Here is a 27,829-nt window from a genome sequence, read left to right as displayed (position 1 = left end):
ATAGCAATGCTATAAATAGTTGTCATGTCATGGGGGCGGTTCGTGGCAGATGTGATATTCAAATTTAACATTAATGCAATGCGACATAATGTGTAGAGACACTGCTATGAGTCATGACTGTATATGTCCAACGACAACTTCGTATTTGCAAAAGATATTTCCGACAGCCCCTGAAGGCAGCCTTCATGACACTGCACGGTATCACTGCGCGGAGGAGGCCGAGCAGAACCGCGGCGTCAAACTTTAATTTCACCTCGATATGTGTGACGTTAACACGCGTTACTTGTTGAATCGTTACAATCCGTTGAAGTCACACACTGGTAAGTTGCTTTTAGCTTGATTTGGTCTGTTTTTAATGTCGTTAATTCTTCCGAACCGAGGGAGGACCACAGGGAAGGACGGTTAGCCGTAACGTTGTGTCCGATAAGAAGAATGACGTCACTAGCTTCATATAAACATGACGATTATTTTAATGTTTTTTTTAATTTTTATATTTGTTAAGTGTCAGTTTACCAGGAAGCTTACAAATACTTATTATGCTGTTGAGACAAATGTTTAGCAACTTCTCTCCAGCTAGCTTAAATCAACTTTCTGCTTTCGCGTAACCACGACAACCGTTGACGTATTACGTCGTTATGTGTGGTAAATACCAAAATACAGGCAGAGATAAACATTTGTCCCAACAGCGTAATAAATGATTTGTCCGCTTATTGGTATACTGACACTTGACAAATACCTGAGCTATATTGAATTGAATTTATTTATTTTAAATGGGGACAATGCAATTTAACATAATTTTAATACAAAGCATGAAACTGATGTGCTGCATAAAGAGTATTTGGTTATTGCTCATTTCCAATTTGTGTCCCCAGTTGGGCCTTTGTGTAAACAAACAGATTAAAATGTACAACATTCAGTTGCATAAAACCCCAGAACACGATATGAGGATACATTAAAATACATGTGCAACAATACAAATGCTATAAACCAGTTTAAAATAAAGTTTGAAGATACTATTTAAAAGTAGCATTTCACCTGTTTTGTAAAAGATTTTAAGTCTGAGATTAATTTGATTTCAGGTGTTTAATATGTTCCAGAGTTTGCAGCCTTTGATGGAGAAGGCTGATTGACCAAACGTAGATCTACCACGTTGTACGCTACAGTTTCCATTCACAGCGCTTCTCGTTCCCCTGTTTCCGTCCTGTCTTTGAACGCATCTGGAGAGAGGTTCACATTTAAATATGATCATTTTATGGCTTTGGAAAGAGAAGAGTGACACAGAGGCTTCCTTGTGCGGTGTTATGACCTGTATAATGCAAATGTTTATCATAGCCACTAAAACAGTTCTTCTTGTTGACAGGAGCAGGAATTAGAGGAATTCAGGGGCAGATGAATAAGCACATTGTTTTTGTATTTTATATTACCCCTGGTGAGACAGAACATGAAAGCCTCCTGGGTGCTACTAAAATGTATTCTGCTCTGCATTCCTAATACAGGATTAATGGACAATGCTGCTTCATTCATTTGGCAGTGTATCCAGACTGTAAGCTCAGTCATAAGAAGTTCTACATGACCCGACAAAGAGTTCACTGAGTTGGTCAAGGACAATTAAGCAGGGTGCGGTAGTGGAAAAGTAGAGCAGAGAGCTTTTATTTGAGTAAAAGCGGGATTAAGACAGCATGAAAATATTCCATCACAAATTGAAATTCCAACATGTGATGACTCTTTGGTTGTGTTGATTTTGGCGACTCCTGTGGACAAAGGGGGTACGCCTTCGCTGATTTTGTCCTGTATGTTTTCTGCAAGCGGCAACCTCCGATGTGGAAAAATGAATCCGATGCAGAAGTGCAAATCCTGCAGTTTGTCGAGTGTCCGCTTGAGGCTAGTTTAGGAAGTATTGGAAGTCACATACACACCGAGCCAAAAAATACAGTTTTTACACCAGAGATGAAAATGTTTACATCCTGGTACAAAGAACAAAATAATTTAGGGCTGATTAGCTCATGTCTCGATCGGCACACACTGTACGCGGTTGAATTTTTATATAATTCATCTGTTTTGATTTTATGAAGGATAAGCTCATAAACAATAAGGCGGGTAGTTGACATGATTGACAGGCAGGTGCAATGTTCCAGTTTGTCAACTGTTTGTATTCGGCTTAAAACCCACCTCAGCTCCAGCTAGTCACCAGCCAGCTTGTTGTTAGTTTGTCAATTGAAAGCTGTACTGTTTAATATAACTGATGATTTATCAAGTATGCAGGGTTTAAAATATTTCAAAAGGTGCTGAAATGAAGTCACTATAACTACATAAATACAAATTCAGTGGTTGTCTGATTTATGACAATGCGTTAGGGCTACATTATATGGAATAGGTTTTAATAGGCCTACATATCCACAGAAAGAAATTGAAAGAGTCATATTGATAAATATATCAAACCTGCGAGCAGTGTAATGACGGCTTTACTCTCTGTACATGGGGCGCCTGCTATTCCAACTGAGCTAAACTACACCCTATGAGGATATTTTATTTGTTGGAATATTGACTTCCGTCTGAAATACACAGAATTGACAGACTGCAGCACTACAGTATTTCATTTTAACTGTATTTTGTTAAAACAATTCAGCTTTATCAAACATTCTAAGTTAAGTAATTTAGATATTGCCCTTTGCTTTTTTACAATTTGGATGATCGTAACATGGATTGATGACGGCCCTTAAAATGAATCATATCAAACTAGTCACAAGATAAATGTGAGTGGCTTGTTTATGATAAAGAGGAAAGATAAACAAAAACATGTCAAACTAATCATTTCAGTGTTTCCCTAATGTTTGCTGTTGTTTGAAGTATTTTACAGATTTACAATGTGCAATCATTTCTTTAAGGACATGGTATGTGAAACATCCCTCCGTCCTCTTATCTGAGTATTGTTGCTGTCAGTATTTCAGGCCCTCCTCTTGTGGGGCATGAGTTGAGTGTGTTGGCGTGGTTGCCTTTTTATGGCCAGGCCAGCCTCAGCTGTGGGGAACCAGGGGTTTATGTCACCCCGCTCTGATGGTTGACTTGGCCCCAGCAGCCTGGAGCGACAGCAGAGAGACCAGCTGTCTCAGTGTTGATGTGAGACTACCCACTGCTGTGCTTGACCACACGAATCTAAGCACAGTTATCTTGCAGAATGAGCCGACATGGTTACAATTAAAGTCTGAATTATTCCACGTTGAAAGCATCTATTCATGTTCTACGTCATGTAGTCATTTGATATTCAAAGCTTTTTACATGCAAAGTAAATGATTGCCAATGATTAATAGCCAAGTTTCTGCAGGGTAATTCTGCAAACAGGGGAGCTATTCCGCAGCTATGATGAGTGATACCGAGGTGATATCAATTCAAAACAGTGTTGAAGTCCATATGTATGTAAATTGTCTCTGATGGTAATTGCAAATTTGCACCAGCAAGGGGCAACACTATCATTCAAACAGAGCGATACAGAGAAACACTAAACATCTTCATGTAAACCGAGCCTGTTGTTGATTTACCCTGTGTACATACACAGAACAGCTTGTGAATAAACACCGCCCAACTGAATACTTGAACTCCTGGACGCCAAGAGTGATTTCAAAGTCATCCTCGCTGTGTATAAATCTAGCGTTTATTTTTATTTAAAAGTTGAAAACTACATTTTCCAAGATAATGCTCATATTTTTCTATTTTCCCCCCAAAAAATCAAACATGTTAGACTTTCTGTCTCGGATGTGGCCTTGATTGCCGTTCGATATGACACACTACATATGTGGTAAAATTATTTATTTTCAGGGCTGACGACTCCTGGAACGGCCGGATCAGGCTATCATTGTGCTTATTACTTGTATTCTGACCTCCTTGGTAGCCTGTTAAAACATCACTGAACGTGGTCTTACATAATTTGTCTGTAGACTCTCTGTCTTGTTGTTGGATGTTTAAACTCTGATAAATTTGGCTCATTTGGTCACTGAAGGCTCACTACAGTATCTATTTACAAGTGTCTGTATGTAGTAAGCCTGCGGATACTCATGTTATGCAGTTCCAAAATACAGATACACATCATCAAATATTTCCAGGAATAGAAATAATCACTGACGATCATGTGGAGTTTAACCAAGGAAGGTACTCGAGTCCTCTACTGTGACTAACATCACTGTACCTCTCTGAGTGTTTTTCTCTAGAATATAATAACTGCAGGTCATGAGGTCATGAGCTCAGAGGAGCTGACAGGTTGATGTTGTTTTGGTACGTGATGAAAGGAGGGCATAGGGTCCCTTTCTCATACTGTATATGTCCTCCAGGTTGTGTCAGTCAGATGCTACCATACTGCTCTCTCTCTGGACTCCTCTCTCATAGCAGAAAGATTGTTTTCACCACGTCCCATCTCGGCCTTCCTGTATGGGTTTAAATTTCGGTCAACTATTTTTAGAGATGATTGTAAGTTTGTTCGATATTTCTCTGACTGTTGGATTTTTAAGATGCTAGGGCTGTCAAGTCACAATACCAAAACTTTAAACGTAGATATGACACTTGTAAGGATTAAACAACATCACTACCTGTTTCAATACCGAAGCATCCTATATTGGGTAATTTTTTTGTTTTAAACACACAAAAATTACAAGCAACTCCTGCACACCGAAACGTTGCCAGTGTATTTTTGCAACTAGAAAGTCTGTTCTCTCTCTTTTGCTCACGCCAGCTTTTGGTTCACAGTATGACTGAAGATCTTTGAGTTTTTTCAAGCATTTGTACTTTTTGATACTATCAATCGTTAAAATAAAAACAAGATTGTTTCATTTCAGAACACATGGTATCACAGTATTGAAGCACTTAAAATGTTGACAACCTCATGAGATGTTGGAAGATACTGAGAATTGTTCTAGGGCCTGAACGATAAGAAATGATTGGGTTCACTTCATACCGATATAAGGAAGAGAAAAAAATGTGATATTGATAACTCAGCTGATATCTTTCTTTGATCTATGTTCGATCTTTAGAGATAGATAGATGTAGATAAACATTTATTGCATTTATCCCTCATGCAGTTATCAAACTCTTGTGAAAAAGATAAAGAATGAAGACATGATGGTCACTCAACTGGAAAATAAGTGCATGTATGAGCATCACCGCTTGACGCTCTGGAGATTGATAGTGCTTGTTGTAATCCATAAATACAATTGTAATATAATGAAACTCAAATGAAATGCTATTTGACTGGTGAATACATTTATGTGTGATAAAATAGCCGATACGATAGTCCCTTTATATACTAATATCGGCCCATATTATCGGCTGGCCGATGAATCGGTCGGGCTCTACTTTGTTCCTTGTGAAAACTTGCTTGAGGACGAATGTTCTAGTTGAATGACTTTTATGAAAGAACATTTTGAGTATTTGTAACAAAGGCCAGTGGGAGTAAGAAATCAAATAGGCAACAGAGTAAAGGGGGAGCTTGTCCCGTCTATGTAAGGAAATGCTATTATCCCCTCTAGCGTCCACACAATCTCTTCCACAGAAGTTCAGATTTCTTTCTTGGAGCAGGTCTGGTTTTGAAGTCCTGTCTGCCCTTCAGGAGTTCAGCCTGATCCCTCGCAGAGCTGTGTGCACCGATGCATTGTTGAACCCTCATGAGGAATTTGTGTTAAGTCCTTTGGCTGGGGGACCTGCTGGGGGCTTTATAACAACCTTTAAGCAAATCTATGTAAGCAGATACCTGTGTATTTTGAGCTGGAGTGATCATCTCCAAATATTGTCAAGTGTTTGAGATAGGCCTTTAAATCAGGGTTGTACTAACTCAACTGCAACTTGTGTTTTTCAGTGTAATCACGTGTATCAAAGTGTGTCAAAGGGTGTCAAAGGTACTTCATGTGTCTTTCCTCCTGTTGACCCAAAAATCTTAAATCCAAAACCAACTTTACTAATAAAAGAGTCATGAATGACTTAAAATATACAGTCTAGGATTTTAAAAATATATTTTAAAAACCATTTCTTTGACCAAACTTAAGTAGTTTTTCCCAACAAATTTGAGTAAGAAACGAAAACTTCAGAGTCTGAACACAAATGTAGGAAAGACAGTAGGGTTATATGTAAGAAAATATTTAAATGAATAGCCATAGCAATGTCCCACAGTCTGAAGTGACATGCTGAGCCCAAACCCGAAAATACTCTGTTAGAAATTGCCTGTTTTTGTGTGATTTTTTTCTGATCATTTTCTTTACAAGTTTTCACCATCAAGCATTTTCAAACTACCTCCACACAAAAAGTAAGTAATAGTAATAGAGGTGAACTGGATTGTGAGTAGTTTCTGAGGTTTTTACCAAATATTTGGTGAAATTACTCATTACTGGCTGCCTAGGACTTCTATTTTTGTTGTCCCATTATCAAAACAGGTATTGATATAAATTAATCTTTACCAGTAATTAATCAGAGAATGAAATTCTGGTATTGTGACAACTCTTTGATACTTAAGACTGCAAAACATAAAAGTCGCTTGATTCGCCTGCAGTTATATTCACTAACCACCAACATTCATGACACCTGTGCGTCTTAAAGGCTCTATTTTTTACAGAATCATTTTTTTCTTTCTGCTTCTGACGCAGATTGCAGAAAGTCATGACAGTTGGTCTTGGCTCTGTGTTTTGGTATGTTTCTCTGCTGATGATGGTGAAGGGGCCCGGGCTCAGCTGGCTTCTCTCTCAAAGACCTCTTACTCACAATGACTGGCCACAGAGACATACCAGTGGGAGTGGAAGGGGGTTTATACTCTCCACAGAGCGTAAGCCCACGGCTTGTTAGGTGTCCTCCCCCCCCCTGCCAATACTGCCTGGAAATGGACACTGCGGGTGTATTTATAGCCCCTGAGCTCAAGCGAGCTCTCTTTCTTAAACACGAGTAAGGAGCTGGTCGTGTTCACCAGAGTTTTGTTGAGTATCGCTGTTGTATTTTCTAGACGCTGTTGTATTTTCCTGTAGAAGAGCTCGACAGGTAGGAAAAGGACTGTTTGGATTTATCAGTAAGCAGCTGTGTGTGATACTACTTAGAGGTATCGTTGTAGAGCTTTAAGACATGTGGCTCTAAGGTTGAAGATTTCAATTTGTTCATCTCTGCTGCGTTCATGTTGTTAACATGATCACAGCAATTTCAAAATACTTTAAGTAAAAGTGTGTAAGGATTCATGTTTGGGAATCGTACACATGCTACAATAGCTGTTACACTGAGTTGATTTTATTGAGTTTTTGAGAGACAGAAAATCGGTCAGTCTCTTTTTTTTTATTTGTAACTTTCACTATTCAAATCTTTTTCCTAAGCAGAAATGTCACGTTAACCTTTGATCTGTTTCTCAGTTTTGAAGGTTCGCTCCTTTTTTAGGGACCAAATGAAACTGATGTAATTTGACAAGATAATTTTTTATATCATTGACCAACAGTTGCTAGATTAGACAATAAAAAGCACATTTAGTTGTTAACTTGTTTGACTTGAATGTAATGTATGTTTCTGGTCTGTTCTAGATGAAAACTTCACTCTGATCACAACGACCAAATATTGAGACACCCAGAGAGGAGAGATGGAAAAACCAGTCCTGCAGACACAACCCTCCACCCTTCCTTTTTTCGACACAGCCCATGCCTTCAACCTGCTGCGGGGGATCCATGAGCTCCGCGCAGAACGCAAGTTTTTTGACGTGACTTTGTGTGCGGAGGGCCGCGAGTTCCACTGTCACCGCACAGTGTTGGCCGCTGCCAGCACTTACTTCAGAGCCATGTTTGCAGGAACTCTGAGGGAGAGCGCGATGGACCGGGTGGTTCTACACGAGGTGTCAGCGGAACTTTTAGGTCTGCTGGTGGACTTCTGCTACACGGGACGGGTCACAGTCACTCAGGACAACGTGGACGTCCTGCTGAAGACGGCTGATCTGTTTCAGTTTCCCTCCGTCAAAGAGGCCTGCTGTGCTTTTCTGGAGCAGCGGCTCGATGTTTCAAACTGCTTAGAGATCCAGGACTTTGCAGAGGCTTTTGCTTGCCGAGGGTTGGCGACCAGCGCTCGCCGCTTTGTCCTGAAAAACATAATGGAGCTGGCTAAAGGGACAGATTTTGAGCGATTGTCATGGAAGCGCCTCCTTGAGTTTGTGTCAGAGGATGAGCTCTGCGTGGACAAGGAGGAGACGGTATATCAGATCGCTGTGCGCTGGGTGAAGGCTGACCTCAAGCGGAGGCTGCACTACTGGCCTGAGCTCCTCCAGCAGGTCCGGCTCCCTTTTGTCAGGAGGTTCTTCCTGTTGGCCCACGTTGAAAGCGACCCGCTTGTTTACCTGTCGCCCACCTGCCTCCGCATGGTCAACGAAGCTCGCAGCTTCCAGTCCTGTGAGTACGACCGCCATGACCGGCCCTGCCACCGCATGAGGCCGCGACCGTCCACAGGACTGGCTGAGATTCTGGTGGTGGTTGGAGGCTGTGATCAGGACTGTGATGAGCTGGTCACGGTGGACTGTTACAACCCTCAGACTGGCCAGTGGCGTTACCTGGCTGAGTTCCCTGATCACCTGGGAGGAGGCTACAGTATAGCTGCCCTCGGAAGCGATATGTATGTCTCAGGTAAGAAGACCTTCAAACACTTCACTAACGAGGTTGTCAAAATTAAAACTATCTAACTTCTGTTCAATGATCAATAGTATCATAACGTACCTAGGCTTTAAATAACACTTCTGATCTTCTGGCATGTTTTGAACCTAAAGTTGCTGCATGAAAGGTAGAGAGAGAGAGGGGGGGGGGGGGGGGGGGGAGAGAGCATCTGATTTTTCACAGGTCTGCAAATACTGACATTTCTCCAGCCATTTTACCGTCTGATAAAGATGCAAAAGTCACGTTTATGCCTTTTAAAAACTGATAGAGAGCAGAGACGGTTACACTGTCTAAATTGCACTAATACAAATGTTATATATATTTGTGCAATTTCCAAAGGAGCTTGCTTGCAATTTCTGGTTATTAAAAACAAGAAATTACCCAATATTGTGTGCCTAGGACTTGTATTTTTGTTGCCATGGTATTGAAACTGTTGAACCAAAATCTTGTGTTTTCGGAGCTCTATCTGATGTCCGACCATTTGACGGAAAGACTTCATAAACAGACGGTGTGATGTGGGTAGAATAGTGTGTATATTAGATATAATGTAGTGTGAACGCTGCAGTCAGTAGATTTCCATTCGCGCTCCTTCACCTTATGAAACGTGCGTCAGGATTATAAATAAACTGCAGCCTCTGCGGCTCCATGTGGGAACAAGGCGAAGTGAGGCAGGACATGGTGTGCTGCCAAAGCACCACAGTGGTGTCATCACGAGCATCTTCATCACCAGCTGACTGGTCGATATATTTGAGAAATGGTCTTATTCTTTCAGTCAGAGCTTGAGTTACTTGCATGACAGCAAATTTAGCCGTGTTGTTAGCTCAGGGCTGCAGGGACAGAAATAACAGCAGAATTGCATAATGTTGAGAGGCAGACAACGTTTTTATATCCTTGGATACAATTTCATTCACAAAGATATGAGATACTTTTTATGCAACTGGGGAGGTTGAATTATACAATCGCTGCAGTTAGACAGATCTGCTGCTTTTATAGGCTCAAAACAGACGAGGTTTTCACAGATGTGTCGTGAAAGTCAGGGATATGGTTTAAGATGTTTTTACCCTGTTTTTAAACATGGAAGGCCCCATATTTTAACAAAACAATCATAATCATTTTTCTGTACGGGCCGATAAATCTTTTCAGAAGTGTTCAGGGATCCTTGTGTAGGTGGATTATCATTGTTTTGTGTTTTTTTATTTTTATGTGAGCTAGAAGATTGAAATACCTCCTGACACACTGAACCTGCTCCTTTGTTTTGTTTTTGATCTTATTGTACATCATGATGTCCGAAAACTCATAATAAGCATCTTCAAAGCGGCGTTCAGTTTTGACACACCATGTCTTTTACCTCCAGGTGGCTCTGATGGCTCTCGCCTCTACGACGGCGTGTGGCGCTATAAGTCCAGTGTGAACGAGTGGACGGAGGTGTCGCCCATGCTGAAGGCGCGCGAGTACCACAGCACCAGTGTGCTCAAAGGTCAGCTGTACGTCGTCGCTTCAGACAGCACCGAGCGATACGATCACGCTCTGGACTGCTGGGAGGCCTTACCGCCGATGCTTCACCCGATGGACAACTGCTCCACCACCACCTGCAGCGGACGCCTGTACGCCATTGGCTCTCTGACCGGAGAGGACACCATGGCCATCCAGGGCTACGACGCAGAAACAAACCGCTGGTCCATGGTGAGCTGTGGACAGATGCCACCCTGGTCCTTCACTCCAAAAACTGTGACCCTCAAGAGCCTCATCTACTTCATCAGGTGAGTTTAAGTTACAAGCTTTATTTACAATATACAGCTGTTCTCTTGAAATGCTACTTAATGAACATGAGGGAGAAAAGATGTTAAGAAATGGCGCTGCCAGCCTAATCCCCATGAAATAATGTACTATGTATTACATAAGTTAACATCTCAACATCATCTCAACATCATCCATAGGTTGTGATGAAGGAATCTTTACTGTGTCATGTTGTCAACTGTCATTCTGATGTTACACCACAAGAGGGCGCCATTGTACTCTCATCATAAACTTTCTTTTTTCAGTTTCCTAAGATGAGTACCGCTTATTAAAAAATAAGAGCACATTAAATGATTTGGTGCTTTAAAAATATAAAATAATTGTTGCCATGTTTCAATCATGTTAAGAAGGTGTGAGTCTTCAATGCAAAGGTTAGAAGTTACAAAAGTTATATAAAGTTCAATTCATTCCATATTTATGTGATTTATCATTACACACCTTTCTGCATGAGTTTGTAAAAATGACTGTAATATAGTTAGCTTTTTAAATACTTAAAAAATGTAGGATATGATTGATGATTTGAAAATCTTTTGTTCAGTAAAGTTAGCATGAACTCATTTTTGCCTGCAGTGTGACTCTGGTTTGTTTCTCTTTGTAGAGATGACTCGGCCGAGGTGGATGTTTATAATCCTCTGAAGAATGAGTGGGACAAAGTCAGTCCCATGACCCAGGTTTGTGTTTCACATATTGTCATTTGTTCGGTTACATGAAGGTGGAAAAATATTTTTAAAGCATTGTTGACAGGAAAATATTTTTGATAACAAAACCTTTGAGTTCTACATCTGACAAAAATTCCATTAATAAACAGAATTAGAAGAGAATTCAATCCTCTTTTTTCTCTCTCTGCAGGTCCATGTTGGAGGCAGCGTGGCCGTATTGGGGGGTAAAATCTACGTTTCTGGAGGTTATGACAACACGTTCGAGCTGTCAGATGTAGTCGAAGTCTACGACCCGAACACCCGTACGTGGACTCTTGCCGGGCGACTCCCTCAGCCGACGTTCTGGCACGGCAGCGTCAGCATCTTCCGCCAGTTCATGCCTCAGGTGTCCAGCGCCTTTGAACCCACAGAGATACCGGAGTCAAACGCCATCCACCTGCACCGGCACCAACGTCACCTAGCGCTCCAAAATCTCAACAACAATCTCAACCAGAACCAGAACCAGGACGTGAACCCGGCACACTGAAAGTCTGATGTCGTGTTCAGTCTCAGTTCTCTTTGTGTCATGACCTCAACGTAACGCTGAAGACTGAGCATGTACAAAGAGCTCCTTCTAATCCACCTGACTGTCAAGCTGATAATTCCTCTGAAGGAAGGTGTTCCTCAGCCCTGTTTGGGCTCAGTCCACGATGGATTCTGTAGACAAGTTTAGGGATCAGAGGCCATTCCTTGCCCTTGATCGATGGGTTAGGAACACAGGAAACATGGGAAGTTAACCAAACTAAACCTCCTCAGGGTTGAGTAATTCTTAATCAGAGCTCCTTAGTTCCAAGTGTTATCAGACCATTTAGGAAATCAAAAAGCGATAATGTCGGTTAAAAAAGCTAAACTAAACCATGAAGGCAGGGGTCTCTCTGCATATATTTCTCAAACGTATTATGAGAAGCACTCGTCCTCGTCTTGTTAATCAAAGGCTGGACTTACTGTGCGGTAGTGTAAAAGTCGAGGTGCAATCAGGAAAGAAGTCCTAAAGTTGGGGTGTCAGCTGGCAGTCGGCTGGTCAAGATGTTTGACATGCCAGAAATGCCCACGAGCGCTCCAGAGCAGTTTTCGGTGCCTTGCTGAAGGGCACCTCGGCAGTGCTCAGGAAGTGGACTGGCACCTCTCCAGCTACCAGGCCAATTTCCGGACTTGGTCGGGACTTGAACCGGCGACCCTCCGGTTCTAGTAGTTTGTTTGGCGTTTACAGCCCCACATGTCCTTTCTTTCCTTTCCTTAAACCATACCTGTGTTTTTGTTAATTTTGATAATTTAGTCCTCTAATGTTGGAGGTTTTAAAACAGTAAATCATAAACAATTTGTTTACATTGGAAGACATGGCAATCACAAACTGATATCCAGCATCATAAACACATTACTCAACAGGATGGGTCGTCTTCCTTGCTGATGATAATTAGGGCATCTCCTTGTGTCGCTCCAGACCTTTAAATCAGTCCACATCAACCTTTAGAACCACCAGAAGAATATGCATGAAGGACTTTGTCTAAGAGATGTATTTAAAGATGTTTTTACATATATTTATGGATATATATTTGTGCTGTGGTTGCTCAAGGTGTCCCAGATGCATCACAGATTAGTAACATACGGTCGTTGTTTGTGGCGCGTCACCGGTCAAAACTGGAAGTGCAAAAAAACATCTCAGTTTGTTGTCATGAAAAACTGTTTTTGCCTTAATGTTCATAATGTTTTACGTGTTGTTGCATCGATGTTTTCTTAGTTTTCATACAAGCTTTTGATTTAATTTTTGTAACTACAGTGATGATTAGCCGTGCATACTGTGTCTGTGCAGTGTTTACAGTGTGGGTGTCAGAAATGAAAACTGCAGGCAGAATCAGAGACTTTGATGAGCTGTTAGCATGTTGCTAATGTGTTTCTTATATTGGACCGTAGTTGCAGCAGAGTGCAAGGTTATTTTTTTTATAAATAGCATGAGTAAGCTGATGCGTTCACTTATAAATCTTTATCTTTTTAAACATACAATCACAAACCTGTGTGGCGTCTTATTTCATAGAAAGGATGTTGTGATGTCCAGAAACAAACTTTAAAGATACTGTCCGCTTTCTGTGAGGAGTTTTTAACAGGTTATAAAATAGCCCGATGTCAGTGCATCTTGATGACATGCAAAAGCAAACCAGACCATCAGGTGGATCATTGATTTCTTCTCTAAGGTCGTTTTATTATTCCCACTGCTGTCATTGGTTCAGTTTACAAAATGCTGTTGTTAACATGCAGAAAAGGGAAAATGTTTCACAGAGTTGGACGTTAGCTGGTTAAAGAGAACGATCAGAAAATAGATAACATACACAGGATGCCAAAAGACAGATGAGCAGCTTCCTGGGCTGTATGCACTGGACTCTTTCTTTGTTGTTAATCAATAAGGCTTGGTCGTGTCAGGAAACAGCGTGGAGCTTCTATAAAAATGTCACTTGGAAGTTTTTACTACTTTAAATGTAAAAACTGGTAACAAGAAATGTTTTAAAGCCAGGCGATCTCTTTCTGCGTGTCAAGCGTTTGTGCAAAGCTAAGCTAAGCTAACAGGCTTCTGGATGTACAGTAGGCTTGTGTTTAACAGAAGTGACATTTTTAGCATTTTGAAATATTTACCAGCAACTTTCCAGCACATTGGCACTTAGATACTTTCCAAAAGTAGGGCACATACTTCCAAAAACCAAAACCGAACACCAGTGAAGATCTGACTTCTTATTCCCCAGATTCAAGGTGATAAAAAGAAGCTGAATAAAAAAAAAAAAGAAACAGACATTTAAACATTCAAGCAGCCAGTCAGAAGCATGCAGTTCCATGTGGAGGAATTCATAGGTTTTTGTCTTGAAGCTTATTCTCTTCTCCTGATCTGTAAGGTCAAGGTTCAAATAACAAGTTTAGTGCTTCTTATGTAGGAAGGAAGTCTTCTCCGTCATTCTGAGCTGGTTGCACAGTCTCTGGTTGGTGCTTTGGTCATCAGGTCTTACTCTCTGATATGTTCTCAACCATTCCCTCCATATCCAACGTGGACTCGTACTCCTCACCGTCCAGCCGTGTTTGCTGCAACACTTCGGGCACAGAGAAACTGTCTGCTGCCTCCCCATGTCCAAGGTTCTGGTTTGACGCCTCCTCCTCCTCCTCCATCACCACCGCCTCCCTCGGCCCGATCACCACCCTCACGACGCAGCTGGAACTGAGACTGGAGTCTGCCGCTGGGTTGGAGGATTCCTGCACGTCGTCAGTCTCAGGGTTGTAGTCGGACTCCTCTGCCATCAGCGAGGGATCTTCTGAAGGACTTCCATCCACGTCCTGCACGATCACGTTCCTCAGCTTCCTCTGCCGCGGGTTGTAGTTCTCAGTGCGTTTGTGGATTTGAATGTGCCGTCGCAGGTGAGCCTGTAGCAGACCGTGTGAATAGATGGAGGGTTTGGAGAGAGTTATTTAAAAAAAAAAAAAAAAAAAGGAGTTGGAGAATTTTAGTTATGTAACAATAAACTCATAAACCGGATTAGTCAGCAATAAGGTCGTCAAGATCTTTGATACTGTGTTTTTATATTTTACATTCTACTAGTGTTTTAGTCAAGACCACACTAACCGAGACCAGAGTGCTCAGAGACATAGACAAGACCAAGACATTTAGGTATCGAGACCGAGTCAAGACAAAGGCAGACGACACAGAAGCATATAATCAGCTGATAAATGAAGAGAATTGTTTTGCAGAACAAGCCATTTGAAGATGTCACTTTGGGCTTTTAAGTTATTTTTTAATGTGTTTTCTGATATTTCACATATAAAACACACACAAAAAATAAATCTGGAAGTAAAAAAACACATCAAATGCAGATGGTGACTTCAGTGAGCGTACCTGCCGAGTGAACTTGTAGCCGCAGTCGACACACTCAAACTTCCTCATGCCTTTATGGCGACGCAGATGAACGCGGAGCTGCTCTTTGGCTGGTGAAGTAAAAATACAACAAACAGACAAATCACGTTTGGAAGTCTGAACCAATGCTTTTTTGTAAACTGATAATGAAATTGCTTCTTTTAACATCTCACTAACCTTTGAAGGTTTTGCCACATATTTGACAGCAGTGTGGGCGTCCTTCCTCGTGCTTGCTGGCTTTGTGTCGGAGGAGGGCTCCTTTCTCGGTGAAGCGCTGCTCACACACATCACAGCTGAAAGGACGCTCCCCGGTGTGTGTCCGGTTGTGTTTATCCAGACTGGCTGCAAGAAGAAAAAGTCAGTGATTTAAGTTATATCTGCGTCAGTCAACGACTAATAACTGCATCAGATCCTGAAGAATGGATCACCTTGTGTCCTGAAGGTTTTTCCACAGAGGTGACATTGGTACGGCCGCTCCCCGCTGTGTATGCGCAGATGCATGTTAAGGTTGTTCTTCTGGGAGAAGGCATGGCCGCACAAGGTACACACAAAAGGACGCTCATTCCTGTAAAGCAGAACCAGAGTTTAAAAAAAAAAAAAAGAAGCTGAATACAGGCTGTCACAGTGTGCTAAGAAAAAAGGATCTCTGAATTTATCCGTAGCTAAATTTATGAAGATCTAGTTCTGTTGGGTGTCTATAAATATGGACAGCATGTCTCCATCTCCATGAAGCCAAAATACCACAGTGATGTGCGCAGACATATTGTGTTGATGCTGTAATTTGGAGCTAGAGTCCTTCCCCTTTCGCTAACCCATCTGTTTACACATGAGGAGGGGTTTATGACCTATACTGAAGCCAGTCAGCAGGGGGAGCTCTGAATATTTTTATATAGTCTGTGTCTATGTCCCTGTAGTCTTGTCAAATAGAACATTTTTACACTACCTGTGAATGGCTTTAATATGCATCTGCAGGCCGTTTCGACTGGACGCTCGATGGCCACACTCCTCACACACAAACGGCTTCTCTCCCCGATGTTTGGCCGCTTCGTGCACACGCAGCTCTGACTTGGTGAGGAAGGTTTTAGGGCACTGGGGGCACTAAAAGTAAAAACGTTTGTTTATGACAGAATGGAAACCCACAGGCATGTACTTGGATACGAACGTGGCTTCATATGAAAACACAGGATATGTTACACAAAGACAGACATTAACACTCACTGCGTTTGGTTTGGGGTGACCGTGGACCTTCATCATGTGAGTCGTCAAGTTTTTCTTGTACATAAACTGTTCAGAACATGTTGAACACTGAAAGAAATGAAGCAATACGATAGAATATTTTAGAATAATTCTGTATTTGATGTATATATACATTCTGTGCTACGTTTCCTCAAAATTTGGAGAGATTTAGGCTTTACCTTGTAGGGCATATTTCCTGTGTGGCTGACTACGTGCACACGCAGCTCTTCTTTTCCATTAAAGGTTGCCGAGCACGTTACGCACGTATAGGTCTGTAGTTATATAACAGTTGATGATGTATTATATATTTTACTTCTGAGACGTCTTACTGCAGTGAACACAAATGTTATTTTCTTGTATTTCTTGTTTTCTCTTGTTTACTCACCTGCACTTTGGTACAGTCTCTGACCTCGTGTATCAAAAGATTCTCCTTTCTAAAGTACCTCTTTCCACATTTAAGACAACCAAAAGGCCTCTCCCCTGTATGCCGCCTGGGAAAACAAAAAACACATTGGCGCTATTTATCTGAACTAAAATTCAAATGAAAACACCGCAGACACATGTGCATACCTGTTGTGGACTTTAAGGTAGTATTTGCTCTTGAAGGATTTGTCACAGACGGGACACCGCACACAGTCCTTCTTGGAGTCTTCCTCCACCTCCTCGCCGTTCTCCTTTTTCTCGGTTTTACTCGTGGCCCTGCGTTTTCGGGGTGTTGACGTGGATGACGCTAAAGAACTTGGCTCTGCAACGGGGACGTACTCCTCATCTGTGTCCTCATTCAACTCCTCAAAATCCCCGACGTCCTCATCATCATCATCCTCCTCCTCTACTGCTCCCTCAGCGACCTGGCCAACGTCCCTTTCATTTAAGTCGATCTGAAGCTCTGTAACCTGCAAAAAGCACAAAGAAATGTTTGTTCTTGTAGTGACATATTGTAACTAATGCCTAACCTATGTAACACATTTTCCTACAAAATGTTCATGTATTCTACCTCAGTTTCAAGTTGCTGGTTTTGGTTTTCCACACCAACATCACCACTTTCTCTCTCCATGGGAACAACTGGAGCGTTCTTGCAGGCTTTTTCTAGGGTTGTATAATCAGTATGAGGACTTTCATCAGTCACCAGTCGCCTTGGACCCTTTACTAACCGACCAGAGCGTGTGGTAGTAGAAGCGGTGCTGGTGGTGCTTGAATTGGCTGCAACTGCAACAAAGCTGGGCTCTTCTTTTGTGATTATGGGCAAGTTCTCTTCTTTAACTAAACAAGACGAGGTTGAATCTGGTGCAGACTTTCTTGGCCGTCCTCTTTTTCGCTTCACCGGAGCAGCATCCCCAGATGATTCCTTAAACTGCTGACAGAGAGCGACTGCTTCTGGGACACACAGGCTGACCGCCGCACGCTGCACCTTGTCCAGGTTTTCAGCGTCCAGGGTAAGATTTCCAGTGTAGACAAAGTTCAGGAGCAGCTCCAGGCCATCGTTTGGGCACTCCTGAAGGCAGAGCTCCGTGCTCGGTGCAGAGGGCATGTTGGACTGCGGATGGAAAAGTTCACTGAAACATGACAGGATGTTGCGATGGGCCAGGTAGACCACTCCACCTCCCACATTCAACACTGCATCACAGAACTTCCCTACTGCCCTCTGCTGGTTCAGGGAGGATAGGACACGCTGTGCATGGCTGCTGTCTGCTGCAGACATCCCTCCTGTTTCTCTAATTGCTGCTGCAGAAGACACAGGAAAATGTGAATGTTTGTAAATCATTACTAGACTTTTTTCACTTAGCACTTCCATGCAACACTGTTTTTCGTAACCTTGAAGTAACTCTATCAATTATTATACTTTATGGCTTGGAATGCATGCCTTTTAACATGAATTGTTCTGTTGATTATGCAATAAAGCAATTATTTTTGTCTAGATAAGGTCACAAAATAGTGAATGTTCATAGTCTAGGAGTCCAAATAATTTGAAATGCCAAACGAATAGAATACATTTTGAGATTCAGCAACAGTCCAGGTACCCTTAACCTGCAGCACTCATGTAATTGAGTCCCAGTGTGCCTTGTTAATGTAATTTAAAGCTACGAATTCTTTAAACGCAGCCTCAAACCTTAAAATTTTAACATTTTGAAGAGATTAATACAAACCTGCATTATCCAGTTCTTTAAATTTAGTAAAAACATAAAGTAAAAAATATATTTTCCAGGAAGAAACACATTTCTCTAAGTTATTGCAAACCCCTTGCTATCTACGCACCTCGACGTTTATTTCTTAGCACACATTTTAAGACGCTCCCTTAGCGAGGTACGAACCGGACAGCTGCATCTTCAACACTCACATCTGCAGTCTCGATAAATAAATAAAAAAAAGACATTCACGCTCTCTTGTTGAAAACACCTGCTTCAAGCGTGCTGTAAATAATTTAAAAACGCAAAGCAGCTACAAGCTCCTTCTTTTCGTTTCTTGTAGGCCCCTAAAAAACTGTGAAAGGAAGTGACGCTAGTTACGCGACAGAACTCCGGAAAAGATTTTTGTTGACCATTATTTTACAGAAAAACTGAACGTCCATGACGTGAAGTTTATACCTGCAAAAATATTTATTAAACTCTTTATGGCCTTTTACTAATTTTAAATATACTGTATGATATGTTTAAATAGTTTCTTACTATTGTTTTATAATTTCTGGGTAAATAAACAAACTCCGGGTAACGCTATAGTCGACCATCTAGAAGCGGCGTCTGTTTGTGGCTCACACATGTAAAGCTAGCCTACTAGCTGGTAACAGTCGGGCCGCTTCTGAAACCTCATGTGGCAAAAGTGAACTAAATTAATTCAGTTTAATTTTTTAAGGTTGGTCTCTTGTGTTCTGCACTTTGTCTGCAGAGTTGGGGGTGAGTTTGTTTTCCCATTTTGTTGTGAAAGTGAAGAGTTCCGAACCTAACGCATTAGAAACATTGTTGCAGCTTTTCACCTGGAAACATTTAAATTAACTAAACTTACCTTTGATCTGCTATCTGATAATCAAGCTCCAAATGAATCTAATGGCACTGTGCAAAAATACTGGATGTTTATTCATTTGCATTCTTTAAATGGAAGAATTATACATTTTTTATTTATTTATTTGTTTGTTTGTTTGTTTGTTTGTTTGTTAGGGACAGTGCATATTAATGAACAGCTGTAAAAGATGCCAGATCATAGCAGAAGTGCGAGTTTCCATCTGTTGCCTCTAGGCAGGTAACAGAGAAATACAAACACAAAGGCACAAAGTGACACAAGACAGTAATAGAGGTTAAAGGTTAAAGGTGGTCACAGACTGTTTGAGGTGTGTTTTGAAGGTTGCATATGTTTGTGAGTCTCTTATTGTGAGTAATATTTACTTCCTTTTGACTGACAGATCAGTTTGAATGTAGTGCGTCTGTGTGGGACCTCACAGTCTCCTCTCGGGCTGTGGGCCCCCGGGGCCGATCCCACTGGCAGACTTCAGCTTTATGAAGTCCTTCAAAGGAGGAGGGAGCAAGTCCGTGCGTACATGTCCTCCCACTTACTATATTTTCTGCTTTTCTTTCTGCAGGCTCCCCCCCCCCTCGTTTACCTCCATAACCTACATGAACGATCATTACAAATCATGAAGGTGAGCAAACCCACGCAGGTAAAAGGCCAGGCGAAATCTCAGAAGTGGAAGGATGTGAGAGGCAAACGCAGCAGGCCTCCCATCACTTCCTCGGACCTCAACTCCAGTCCTGTCATGGCCAAGGTGATCCAGGAGCACCAGGCGGCCGCGGTGAAGAAGAAGAAGAAGAAGCCCTCCGTCAAGAGGTTGAGGAAGAAGGCAAAGGCCGTCTCGGAGTCCAAGAAGAAAAACAACACTCCTCAGCCTGGGTTGAAGAAGTCTCACGCTCAGGCTAACGGAAGCTCGGTGTCACCCGTGGAAAAGGAGTCGGATGACTTACGGGAGTGGAAGGAGTATTCCCAGTACTTTAATAGGAACGGTGTGGAGAGCTCAGGCGACGCGGAAGATGTAAGGCCGGGTAGGCTGGAGGGAGAGGCCCTTCATTACTGTGCAGAGAGAGACGATCGACAGAACCACACTGTCCTCGTCATGCAGGAGAATCAGGTACCAACGCTGAGTCGTCCAGTGTGTACACCAGTCTTATTACAGAACTGATCATGAGGTTTGAAGATGTGATCATTGTGTTATGGGCCCTCCTTTTATGTAGCTCTATTGTTTTTTATTCTGTTGTTTTAAGTGTATGTTTAAATGGTGTTGCATTGTGTTTTTTTAAAAATGCATATATTGCACACACCAGTCACACATTTCTGCCTTTGCATGAAAAGTATTTTCTCTTCTTTTCAATTCTATTCCAGGATATTTTTGTAACGATCTGGAAATAACTGAGACAAATATTTGCCGACTTTAGTCTGTTTCTTTTTCACTGACAGTGATGTTTCTTTCCTGCAGACGCTGTGTTTCCGTGGGAAGTGCTTGTTGACCAGTCTGTACGGTCGGGTGGAGGTGATGGGGTTCACCATTGAAGAAGGCCAGCAGTCCTATCCACTTTTCTCCCCAGCCTCACACTGTCCGCTGACTATTAGAGCTCTGGAAAGCTCTCATCGCGCCAGAAATGACAGAACTGACGCTTCAGTCATCCTAAGAAAGTATCTGTCATCAGGTAAAAGCAGCTCACCTGATGTGTTTGAAGACATTTGTTCGACTTTTACATTAGAGATTTGAAGCTGCAGGTCGGCAAAGCAATCCTGAGATGAGTATTTACAATCCTCTGCGATGTATATTTGTATATCTTTCTGTCCTTAAACCTTACTAAATGTCCTTTTTTTTTTTTTTTTTTGCAGCATCACAGAAGAAGTTGATGAAGCGAGTAAAGTCAAGCTCCTCCATCATTCTCCTGGAGCCCATGGAGACACCTCTCACTCGCTTTCTGTCGAGCTTCACTGACCATAGCGAATTGTTCAGCCCTACAATGGTGAGTGGACTGAGCGTTGTACATAATACTACAGTGGATTACCGTCCAATCACACTAAGGGTGGTTTCACATTACGGACCCAGGCCCAGATCCGAGTACTCTTGATCCCAAATTGTGGTTCATGTAATCAGTGCTCAAACATGGAAGAGGACCGCTATATGACAGAATTCTAAACAGCTCCCATTGTTTAAAAAAACTGCCGTATCCGCACCTCACGTTGACCTCTGAGCTGCAAGATAGATGAGGAAGTAGAAAGAGAGTGATTGTTGGCATCTCAGCACTATCCACACCATCCACAGTTAGGAGGATGGATTCAGCAAGCGAGTGGTTGCCATGATTGCTTCTTCTTCTTTCTGCTTCTTGGTGGGTTTGCAAACCAACTATGTGCACACTGCCACCTGCTGTTAGTAGTGAGTTTGGATTAGACTTTGAGCTCATTCCCAGTTGTGCATGTTTCTAACAGATTGTTTCCCTCCTTGGTTGTTTGTAGAGTGAACTCGTGTCAGCTGTTCTGGACACTCCGCTCAATGGTTTGGGCATGATTCCCCTGGTCAGCAACGTTGAAGGCCTGAAAATGTCAGAGAGCTACAGGGAGGCTCTCAATACAGTGGTCAACGCCTGCAACGGTAAGCAAGAAAGACACACACTTACATCTCATTTCAGTTTTTATATGTCCAAAAACATGTCTGCAGAAGCTTTAATGCTCACAGAGCGAGATGAAAGAGTCAATGTGATTCACTTCTCAACAAGCCTGTGACCAATAAGAAATGATAACTATTGGACATCTTGTCATTTTACTGAACACTTCCAAACATTATTAGCTATGCAGAAGAATTCAGTATTTAATATCGACTTATATATAACGATACTAATATAACATCCTCTAATGTTGCATCTCTCTCATCCATGTGCCACTTATTGCAGTTGAGTGGTTTGTTTTTATCTGTTTTTAATGGATAAAGATGTTGATGATGATGATAAAATAACCCCTACATTTTGAAAAACTTCATTCTGAGCTGAATAGTAAGATCTTTTCAATGAAAATAAATCCTTCACTGAATCAGCCTGCTCGAGAACAGACAACAATTTCTTTAATATATCACTCTCCTCACCATCATGTCTGCAGATTATCATTTAAGCATTGTGCCTGTTGCAGTGGGATTCCTGTCATGTTGCTCTAAAGAAGGCAACATTGTTATTTAATACCTGTGTGCTATAAAAGACAAGACACCACTCACATTTGATCCTCCCTTGTCTCACTCATTCAGGGGACTTTGATGGTTGTGCTGTTATCCTCGTATGTGGCACCAAAAATGTGGGCAAATCCACATTCATCCGCTTCCTCATCAACACCTTACTAAATCAGTAAGTCCTCATTCACACACATTGAATAAAAATCCAGATATTCTGTTGTTTCGTCATGATTATTTGCTAGATTATTCTCAGTAATGCATCACTTTTATCATGATCTCCTGAATATTCTCATCCCTGTGTCTTGACAGTCTTGGTAGCACCTACCTCCCTAACATTACAATAGAGGACATTCAGGAATTCTAGAAGTTATTCTGTCGAACATACGGGATGATAAAATCGTTTCTTGATAGGAAACCTAATGTACATGTGTGTGTGTTTGTGTCTGCAGCACCACCAGTGTAGATTATTTGGAAGGAGACATCGGTCAAACAGAGTTCACTCCTGCTGGCTGTCTGTCCATGTCGACTGTCAGAGAACCACTTCTGGGTATGTTTCTAGCCTCCCGGTCTTTACATCTCACTGTTTAATCTTGGATGATTTTCTTTGCTTGATATTTTTTTATTTCTAGGTGAACACAGACCCCCAAAGTAAACTCATAATGCGTTATTTTCCAGGTCCTCCTTTCACACATCAGCGCACACCAGAGCAGATGATCTACTTCGGTCAGTCTTCATGCGAGTCGGACCTAGACCGCTACCTGGAGTCCCTGAAGTCCCTGTGGCGAAGACGCCCCCTAAGCAGAGAGACTCCCATTATTATCAACACCATGGGCTGGGTCAAAGGTCAAGCTCAGGCTGCCCTCTGCTGCAGCAGTGAAACAATATCCTGAAATATAAATAGAACTCCTTTTAAACACTGAACTTGAGTTTTTGTCGGCTGTCTGCAGGATTTGGGTTTCAGCTGCTGGTGGACATGATCCGCTTCTTCCCAGTCTCACACCTGGTCCAACTCAGCCATGGGGGAACCACCCAGTGTCCCGTCCTCACTCCGGACTTTCTAAGGATGGCACACGGCTACCAGACACACCCACCTGCTCAGACCGCTCTGGACGAGTTTACAGAGAGCCACAGTCCCCCCAGGAGCTACACCCACCTTAACGTACAATCAGACTTTCAAGGAGTGGGTCGCCAAGGAACATCGTAAGTGCCCCTCCCTCAGCCTGAATTAACATCAACTTATTAAAACAGACCTAAAAGTGATGCCTCCTTTTAACCTAAAAGAGTGAACAAGACCATCAGCAACAAGATCCACCATTTCTATATGGTTACAGCAAAGAAATAAGAAGTACAGCTTTCTCCACTGGGGGGCGCCAAAAGTTCCTCACAGGAGTTTTAAATCCTAAAATATTTAATCCTAAACTTAATATGTACACCGTTTTCTTTGTTTTGAACAGGAAACACCAGCGCACCAATGAGCACAGAGAGCTTTCATTGCTGTCCTACCTGAGCCAGCTGCAGTCTGCTGACCCTGGACCAGTTAGACCTCTACACAGCCTCACCCCGTACCAGGTAAATGAGAGTGATTATGCTGCAGCTGTTTTGTTCTAATGAGCACCTAGGGCATTTTCTCCAGAATCTTAACTTTATTTTGATGATGCATTATGGACTGGGATCAAATTTAGAAGGTTAGAGGAATTTAGTGGGACATTAAACAGATATTTGGGGATGTGCCGAGGGACACTTTGAAAGTAATTATTACAAGTGCTCTACAAGCTGTTTCCATATATAGATCCAGATCATTTCTGGAGTATTTCAGGCAGACTGCCCCTGAAATCCTCCTGATCTGATTGTTTACACATGCACCTCACAGCGGGAGACTATCCCAGTCAGATGGGAGTGGGGGGAGTGGGGGGGGGGGGGGGGGATGTCCCATTGAAAACATGAAGTAAAAAGAACAACGCTGAAGTGTTGGACAAAGCAGCTTTTTTTTTTGTCCTTTGCCAAAAACATTCATCAACATCAGCTGTAAATTTAACTCTTCATTGCTCCTGGCTAAGAAAGACTCTTACTTGCATATTATATATTACTTGGGATAAAATCACATATGGTAATTTCTCTGTGTCTGTAGAAGCAACGTGTTAAAATGTGCTAATACGTTTTTTTTTTGCCTTCCTCTCTGTGATTTATAGGTGCCCCACACAGCGGTGGCTTTAGGTGTGACCCATTGTGAGATCACGCCCAGTCACATGTTTTATGCTGCTAATGCCAGTCTGGTTGGACTGTGCTGCCTAGGAGAGAAAATCACAAGCAGAGGAGGGCCAGTCGTGCTATCCCAAGCACCCATCTGCCCATGTGTAGGCTTTGGTACGTATACCACATGATCTTTGTGTCATTATCTTATACTTATCTGACCAAAGATGAAGGTATCACCGTGGTGAAAGAATGTTTTAGAGCTGTACAGAATGACCCAGTGTCTCCAGGATCCCCAAAAAGAACACAAGGGTCAAAGGTATAATATATGAAATTCTGAAAATCAGTATAGAAAAAATCAAATATATCGTATGTAAATATATTGTGGAGCAATAACTCTATAAAAAGAGGGTGAAGACAGGGACTCTGTATCTATGTAGAGACACAATGGGGGAGTTTCAAAGTAAGGGTACACCTGAAGGAGAAACAACAGGCTTTCCAAACTGAAGAAAATACATGTTGTGGTCTAAAAAAGAAAAAGTAGCTAACAACAGAATCAACTTTGAGATGCACGTTGTGGCTTGAAATTGATCGCAGAATCTTGTTTTCAGATGTTGATTAGCACTCGTCTGTGGCTCTCTCTGCCTCACAGGCACATGCATGTTGAAATAGGATGGGAGGTGTGGAGACGGGAGGGGAGGGGAGAGCTGTGTGTCCAAAGAGAGCATTTGTTTTGCACATTAAGCCTTTAAAGGGAACGGTGTCTGTTGGTGAACTGAAATGACAAAATCCAGCGTCATGTAAATGTGTTCTAGGTGTGCTTCGAGGTATTGACATGGAGCGAGGTCTGTACTTGTTGCTGACGCCTGTTGATCCCTCAATCCTCCGTAAGGTCAACTGTCTCCTACTGGGGTCGCTGTCACTGCCTTCCTGCATCATCACATCACAGGTCAGAAAAAAGATTTGCTCGTTCATGCACTGAAAACACGATAACTTTTCACTATATGATGTGATAAACAAACACAATCCAAAGCTTACTTTTCCCTTAATGTGCCTGTTGTCTGTGTTTCAGCCTGGCTTTGAAGGAGAGATGCCCTACATCACAACAGATTACAGTTTTGATCTCACTGGTGCAGGAAAGCTGCGAGTCTTCAAGGGAATGACAAGACAAAGTCAAATAGGGATGTGATTACTTTTTCTACTCGGCACCAGTTTGTTACCCTTCACCCTTCTATACTGGCCTCTCATGCACAAACCAGTCAGAGTTGGCCATTTAACATTCAGAACTGAGTTTGATTTCAAGGATCAGTCTGACAGCAAAAACATCACAGACTCTGCAGGAGGCTGACTTTCTGTTCCTGGACTAACTTGACATGTCTTACAACCTCCGTTTCATCTCATGGCCTCGTGACATTTTTTTGAATTTCACCGTTTTCCGTCTCATTGACAATAATATCACACTTTGTAGTTAAAGCTCTTGTTTCATGCCTCTTCTTTAGGAAGCATTCCAAAGCTGCAAAAAATACAAAAAAATAAAAAGCCACCAGAAATGAAAAGAGAATCGGCTTTTTCTTCAGACTTTGTGCTTTCCTCTCTCTGAATGTTAACTATGATATTAGCTTCAGTCTCATGGACGTTTTAATCGGGTACGCCTGTTGATTATTGCAGTGTAGTCGCTGACTTAAACAGTGGTTTGAACTTTTGTGACAGTCGTGTTATTTGCTAAATGCCCACTGCCAAGAAGTTTAATGCCGTTAAAGCTTTTGTTTTCAAATGTTTAAGTAAGCAAGTTTTGGATTTACAAAAGGAAGGAGCCCATCTAGTCAGTGTTTAGTTTCTATGACAAACATGCTACTGAGATGGCTCTGTATTTTTGCTGAGTAACGCTGTTATAAACTAGTGTTCTGACACTGGCAGGTCAATCAAGATGTTTTGTAAATATTTTTTAAATGTTTAAAATATCTTTAGGCTTATATTTGATATCAGTGACACGATTTGAATAATACTTTGTTTGCTTTCAATTTGACCTCAAGGTGGCAGCAGATGTATGTTTAGTTTTTTTTTTTTTTTTTTTAACAACAGCAGATGTTCGCTTAAAAAAAAAAAAAAAAAAAAAAAAAAAGCCTCCCAGGCAGGAAAAATGTAATAAAAACTCTTCAGACATTGGTCTGTAATACTGCACATCTTTAATGTTTCATATTGGTTTAAAAGCACAACAAGAAACAACCAACTCCATGTGAAGGGCTTGTTACTGCATGTAGACCTTTATACTTCCTAATGAACGACTGGAGGAGGACCAAGTTGTAAACATCCACTCCAGCAGTGAAGAATTGCTAATTTGTTAAGTGGTCTGTTTTAACATCCCTTCTCTCCCCCCCCCCCCCTTACTTGTCTTTGTTCGCTGCTCTCCCCCCCTCCTCTTTATTGAGGTTGGGAGCACACAAACACAACACGGCCACATTTTGGCAGAGTCATTGTTTTGGCTTTGTCAGGTCAGATGTTTTCCCCTAGACCTCGTGCAAACCAAAGAGAAATCCCTCTGTAGAGCTGCCAACAGTCTATACAAACCTGAATGGTCAGACATAACACACATCTGTGAAGTTATTTATTTCATAACAAGCATCGCAAAAACCACAGACTTTTGGAGTGAACGACATTTCCCCTTCCTCAATTTATCTGATGTTGCAGCCGTGTATTCGCAAACTCCAACTGAGCACTCAGATTATGTCATAAAGAGACGGTTAACCTTTCATCAAAGTAAGGAGGACAAAGCCTGGACTGTAAAAAAGCTTTAGCTGCTTGGCTTTATATACATGGACTACACTTAAATATTCCCTACAAGAAGCTCCTGGCAGATTCAGTGAAAATAAAACAGTCTAAAAGCCTTTAACATGATCCAGAGAAAGTATTTAGGGCACCTAAACAGGCAAAGTCGTGCTGAACTCTCGGCTGTGTAGCAGTATTTTAACTGTAAGATTGTGCTGGCATCAAACCCTTGATTTCTCTGAAATACTCCGTGTCACACTTCTGTCAAGTCTGGCCTCCCAAACAAACTGTCCCATCTGTTGCCTAAATACAAATGTGTTGATTGAAATAAAGCAGAGACAACTTACCATTATAACCATTTGAATTCTTATTTCAGTTAAAAACACAGTACACAGATGAGAAACTGCATTTAAACTCAAAGGCTATATTGTTTTTGTTTTTTTGT

The 27,829-nt window shown here is 41.8% G+C and overlaps 3 protein-coding genes across 10 annotated transcripts; 2 read left to right on the top strand and 1 right to left on the bottom strand.

Moving 5' to 3' along the window:
* The first annotated feature begins 162 nt into the window (after positions 1-162).
* Positions 163-13,142, top strand: klhl21 (kelch-like family member 21). Of its 4 annotated transcripts, none has more exons than XM_020651354.3 (5): positions 163-320; positions 7,530-8,612; positions 9,994-10,399; positions 11,035-11,107; positions 11,286-13,142. In XM_020651354.3, exons 2-5 carry the CDS (start codon positions 7,586-7,588, stop codon positions 11,619-11,621), a joined length of 1,842 nt encoding a protein of 613 aa, XP_020507010.1. In that variant the 5' UTR covers positions 163-320; positions 7,530-7,585; the 3' UTR covers positions 11,622-13,142. The 4 variants fall into 4 exon arrangements, with proteins under 4 accessions (XP_020507010.1, XP_065817043.1, XP_020507011.1 ...); XM_065960971.1 differs by lacking the exon at positions 163-320 and adding an exon at positions 6,755-6,912; XM_020651355.3 differs by lacking the exon at positions 163-320 and adding an exon at positions 6,852-7,005.
* Positions 13,143-13,306: 164 nt separating this feature from the next.
* On the bottom strand, positions 13,307-18,729 carry zbtb48 (zinc finger and BTB domain containing 48). 5 transcript variants are annotated; one of them, XM_065960967.1, is made up of 11 exons: positions 18,401-18,729; positions 17,251-17,978; positions 16,827-17,149; positions 16,642-16,747; positions 16,436-16,528; positions 16,239-16,325; positions 15,964-16,118; positions 15,449-15,585; positions 15,198-15,362; positions 15,003-15,091; positions 13,307-14,533 (listed from the first exon to the last, which is right to left on the bottom strand). In XM_065960967.1, exons 2-11 carry the CDS (start codon positions 17,953-17,955, stop codon positions 14,114-14,116), a joined length of 2,280 nt encoding a protein of 759 aa, XP_065817039.1. In that variant the 5' UTR covers positions 17,956-17,978; positions 18,401-18,729; the 3' UTR covers positions 13,307-14,113. The 5 variants fall into 5 exon arrangements, with proteins under 5 accessions (XP_065817039.1, XP_065817040.1, XP_065817038.1 ...); XM_065960968.1 differs by having other exon boundaries at positions 17,251-17,975; XM_065960966.1 differs by having other exon boundaries at positions 18,510-18,729.
* Positions 18,730-18,804: 75 nt separating this feature from the next.
* Positions 18,805-26,179, top strand: nol9 (nucleolar protein 9). Its single transcript, XM_020651362.3, has 13 exons — positions 18,805-19,144; positions 19,825-20,367; positions 20,713-20,923; positions 21,105-21,235; positions 21,726-21,861; positions 22,504-22,600; positions 22,878-22,975; positions 23,104-23,271; positions 23,376-23,628; positions 23,883-23,997; positions 24,618-24,792; positions 25,434-25,567; positions 25,691-26,179. The coding sequence occupies exons 2-13, from the start codon at positions 19,879-19,881 to the stop codon at positions 25,805-25,807; spliced, it is 2,124 nt and encodes a 707-aa protein (XP_020507018.2). The 5' UTR covers positions 18,805-19,144; positions 19,825-19,878; the 3' UTR covers positions 25,808-26,179.
* Positions 26,180-27,829: the final 1,650 nt, after the last annotated feature.

This window comes from Labrus bergylta, chromosome 12 (assembly GCF_963930695.1).
Source record: "Labrus bergylta chromosome 12, fLabBer1.1, whole genome shotgun sequence".
NCBI lineage: Eukaryota > Metazoa > Chordata > Actinopteri > Labriformes > Labridae > Labrus > Labrus bergylta.
Note: the sequence above shows the minus strand (reverse complement) of the source record. Positions and strands in the feature narration are given on the sequence as shown.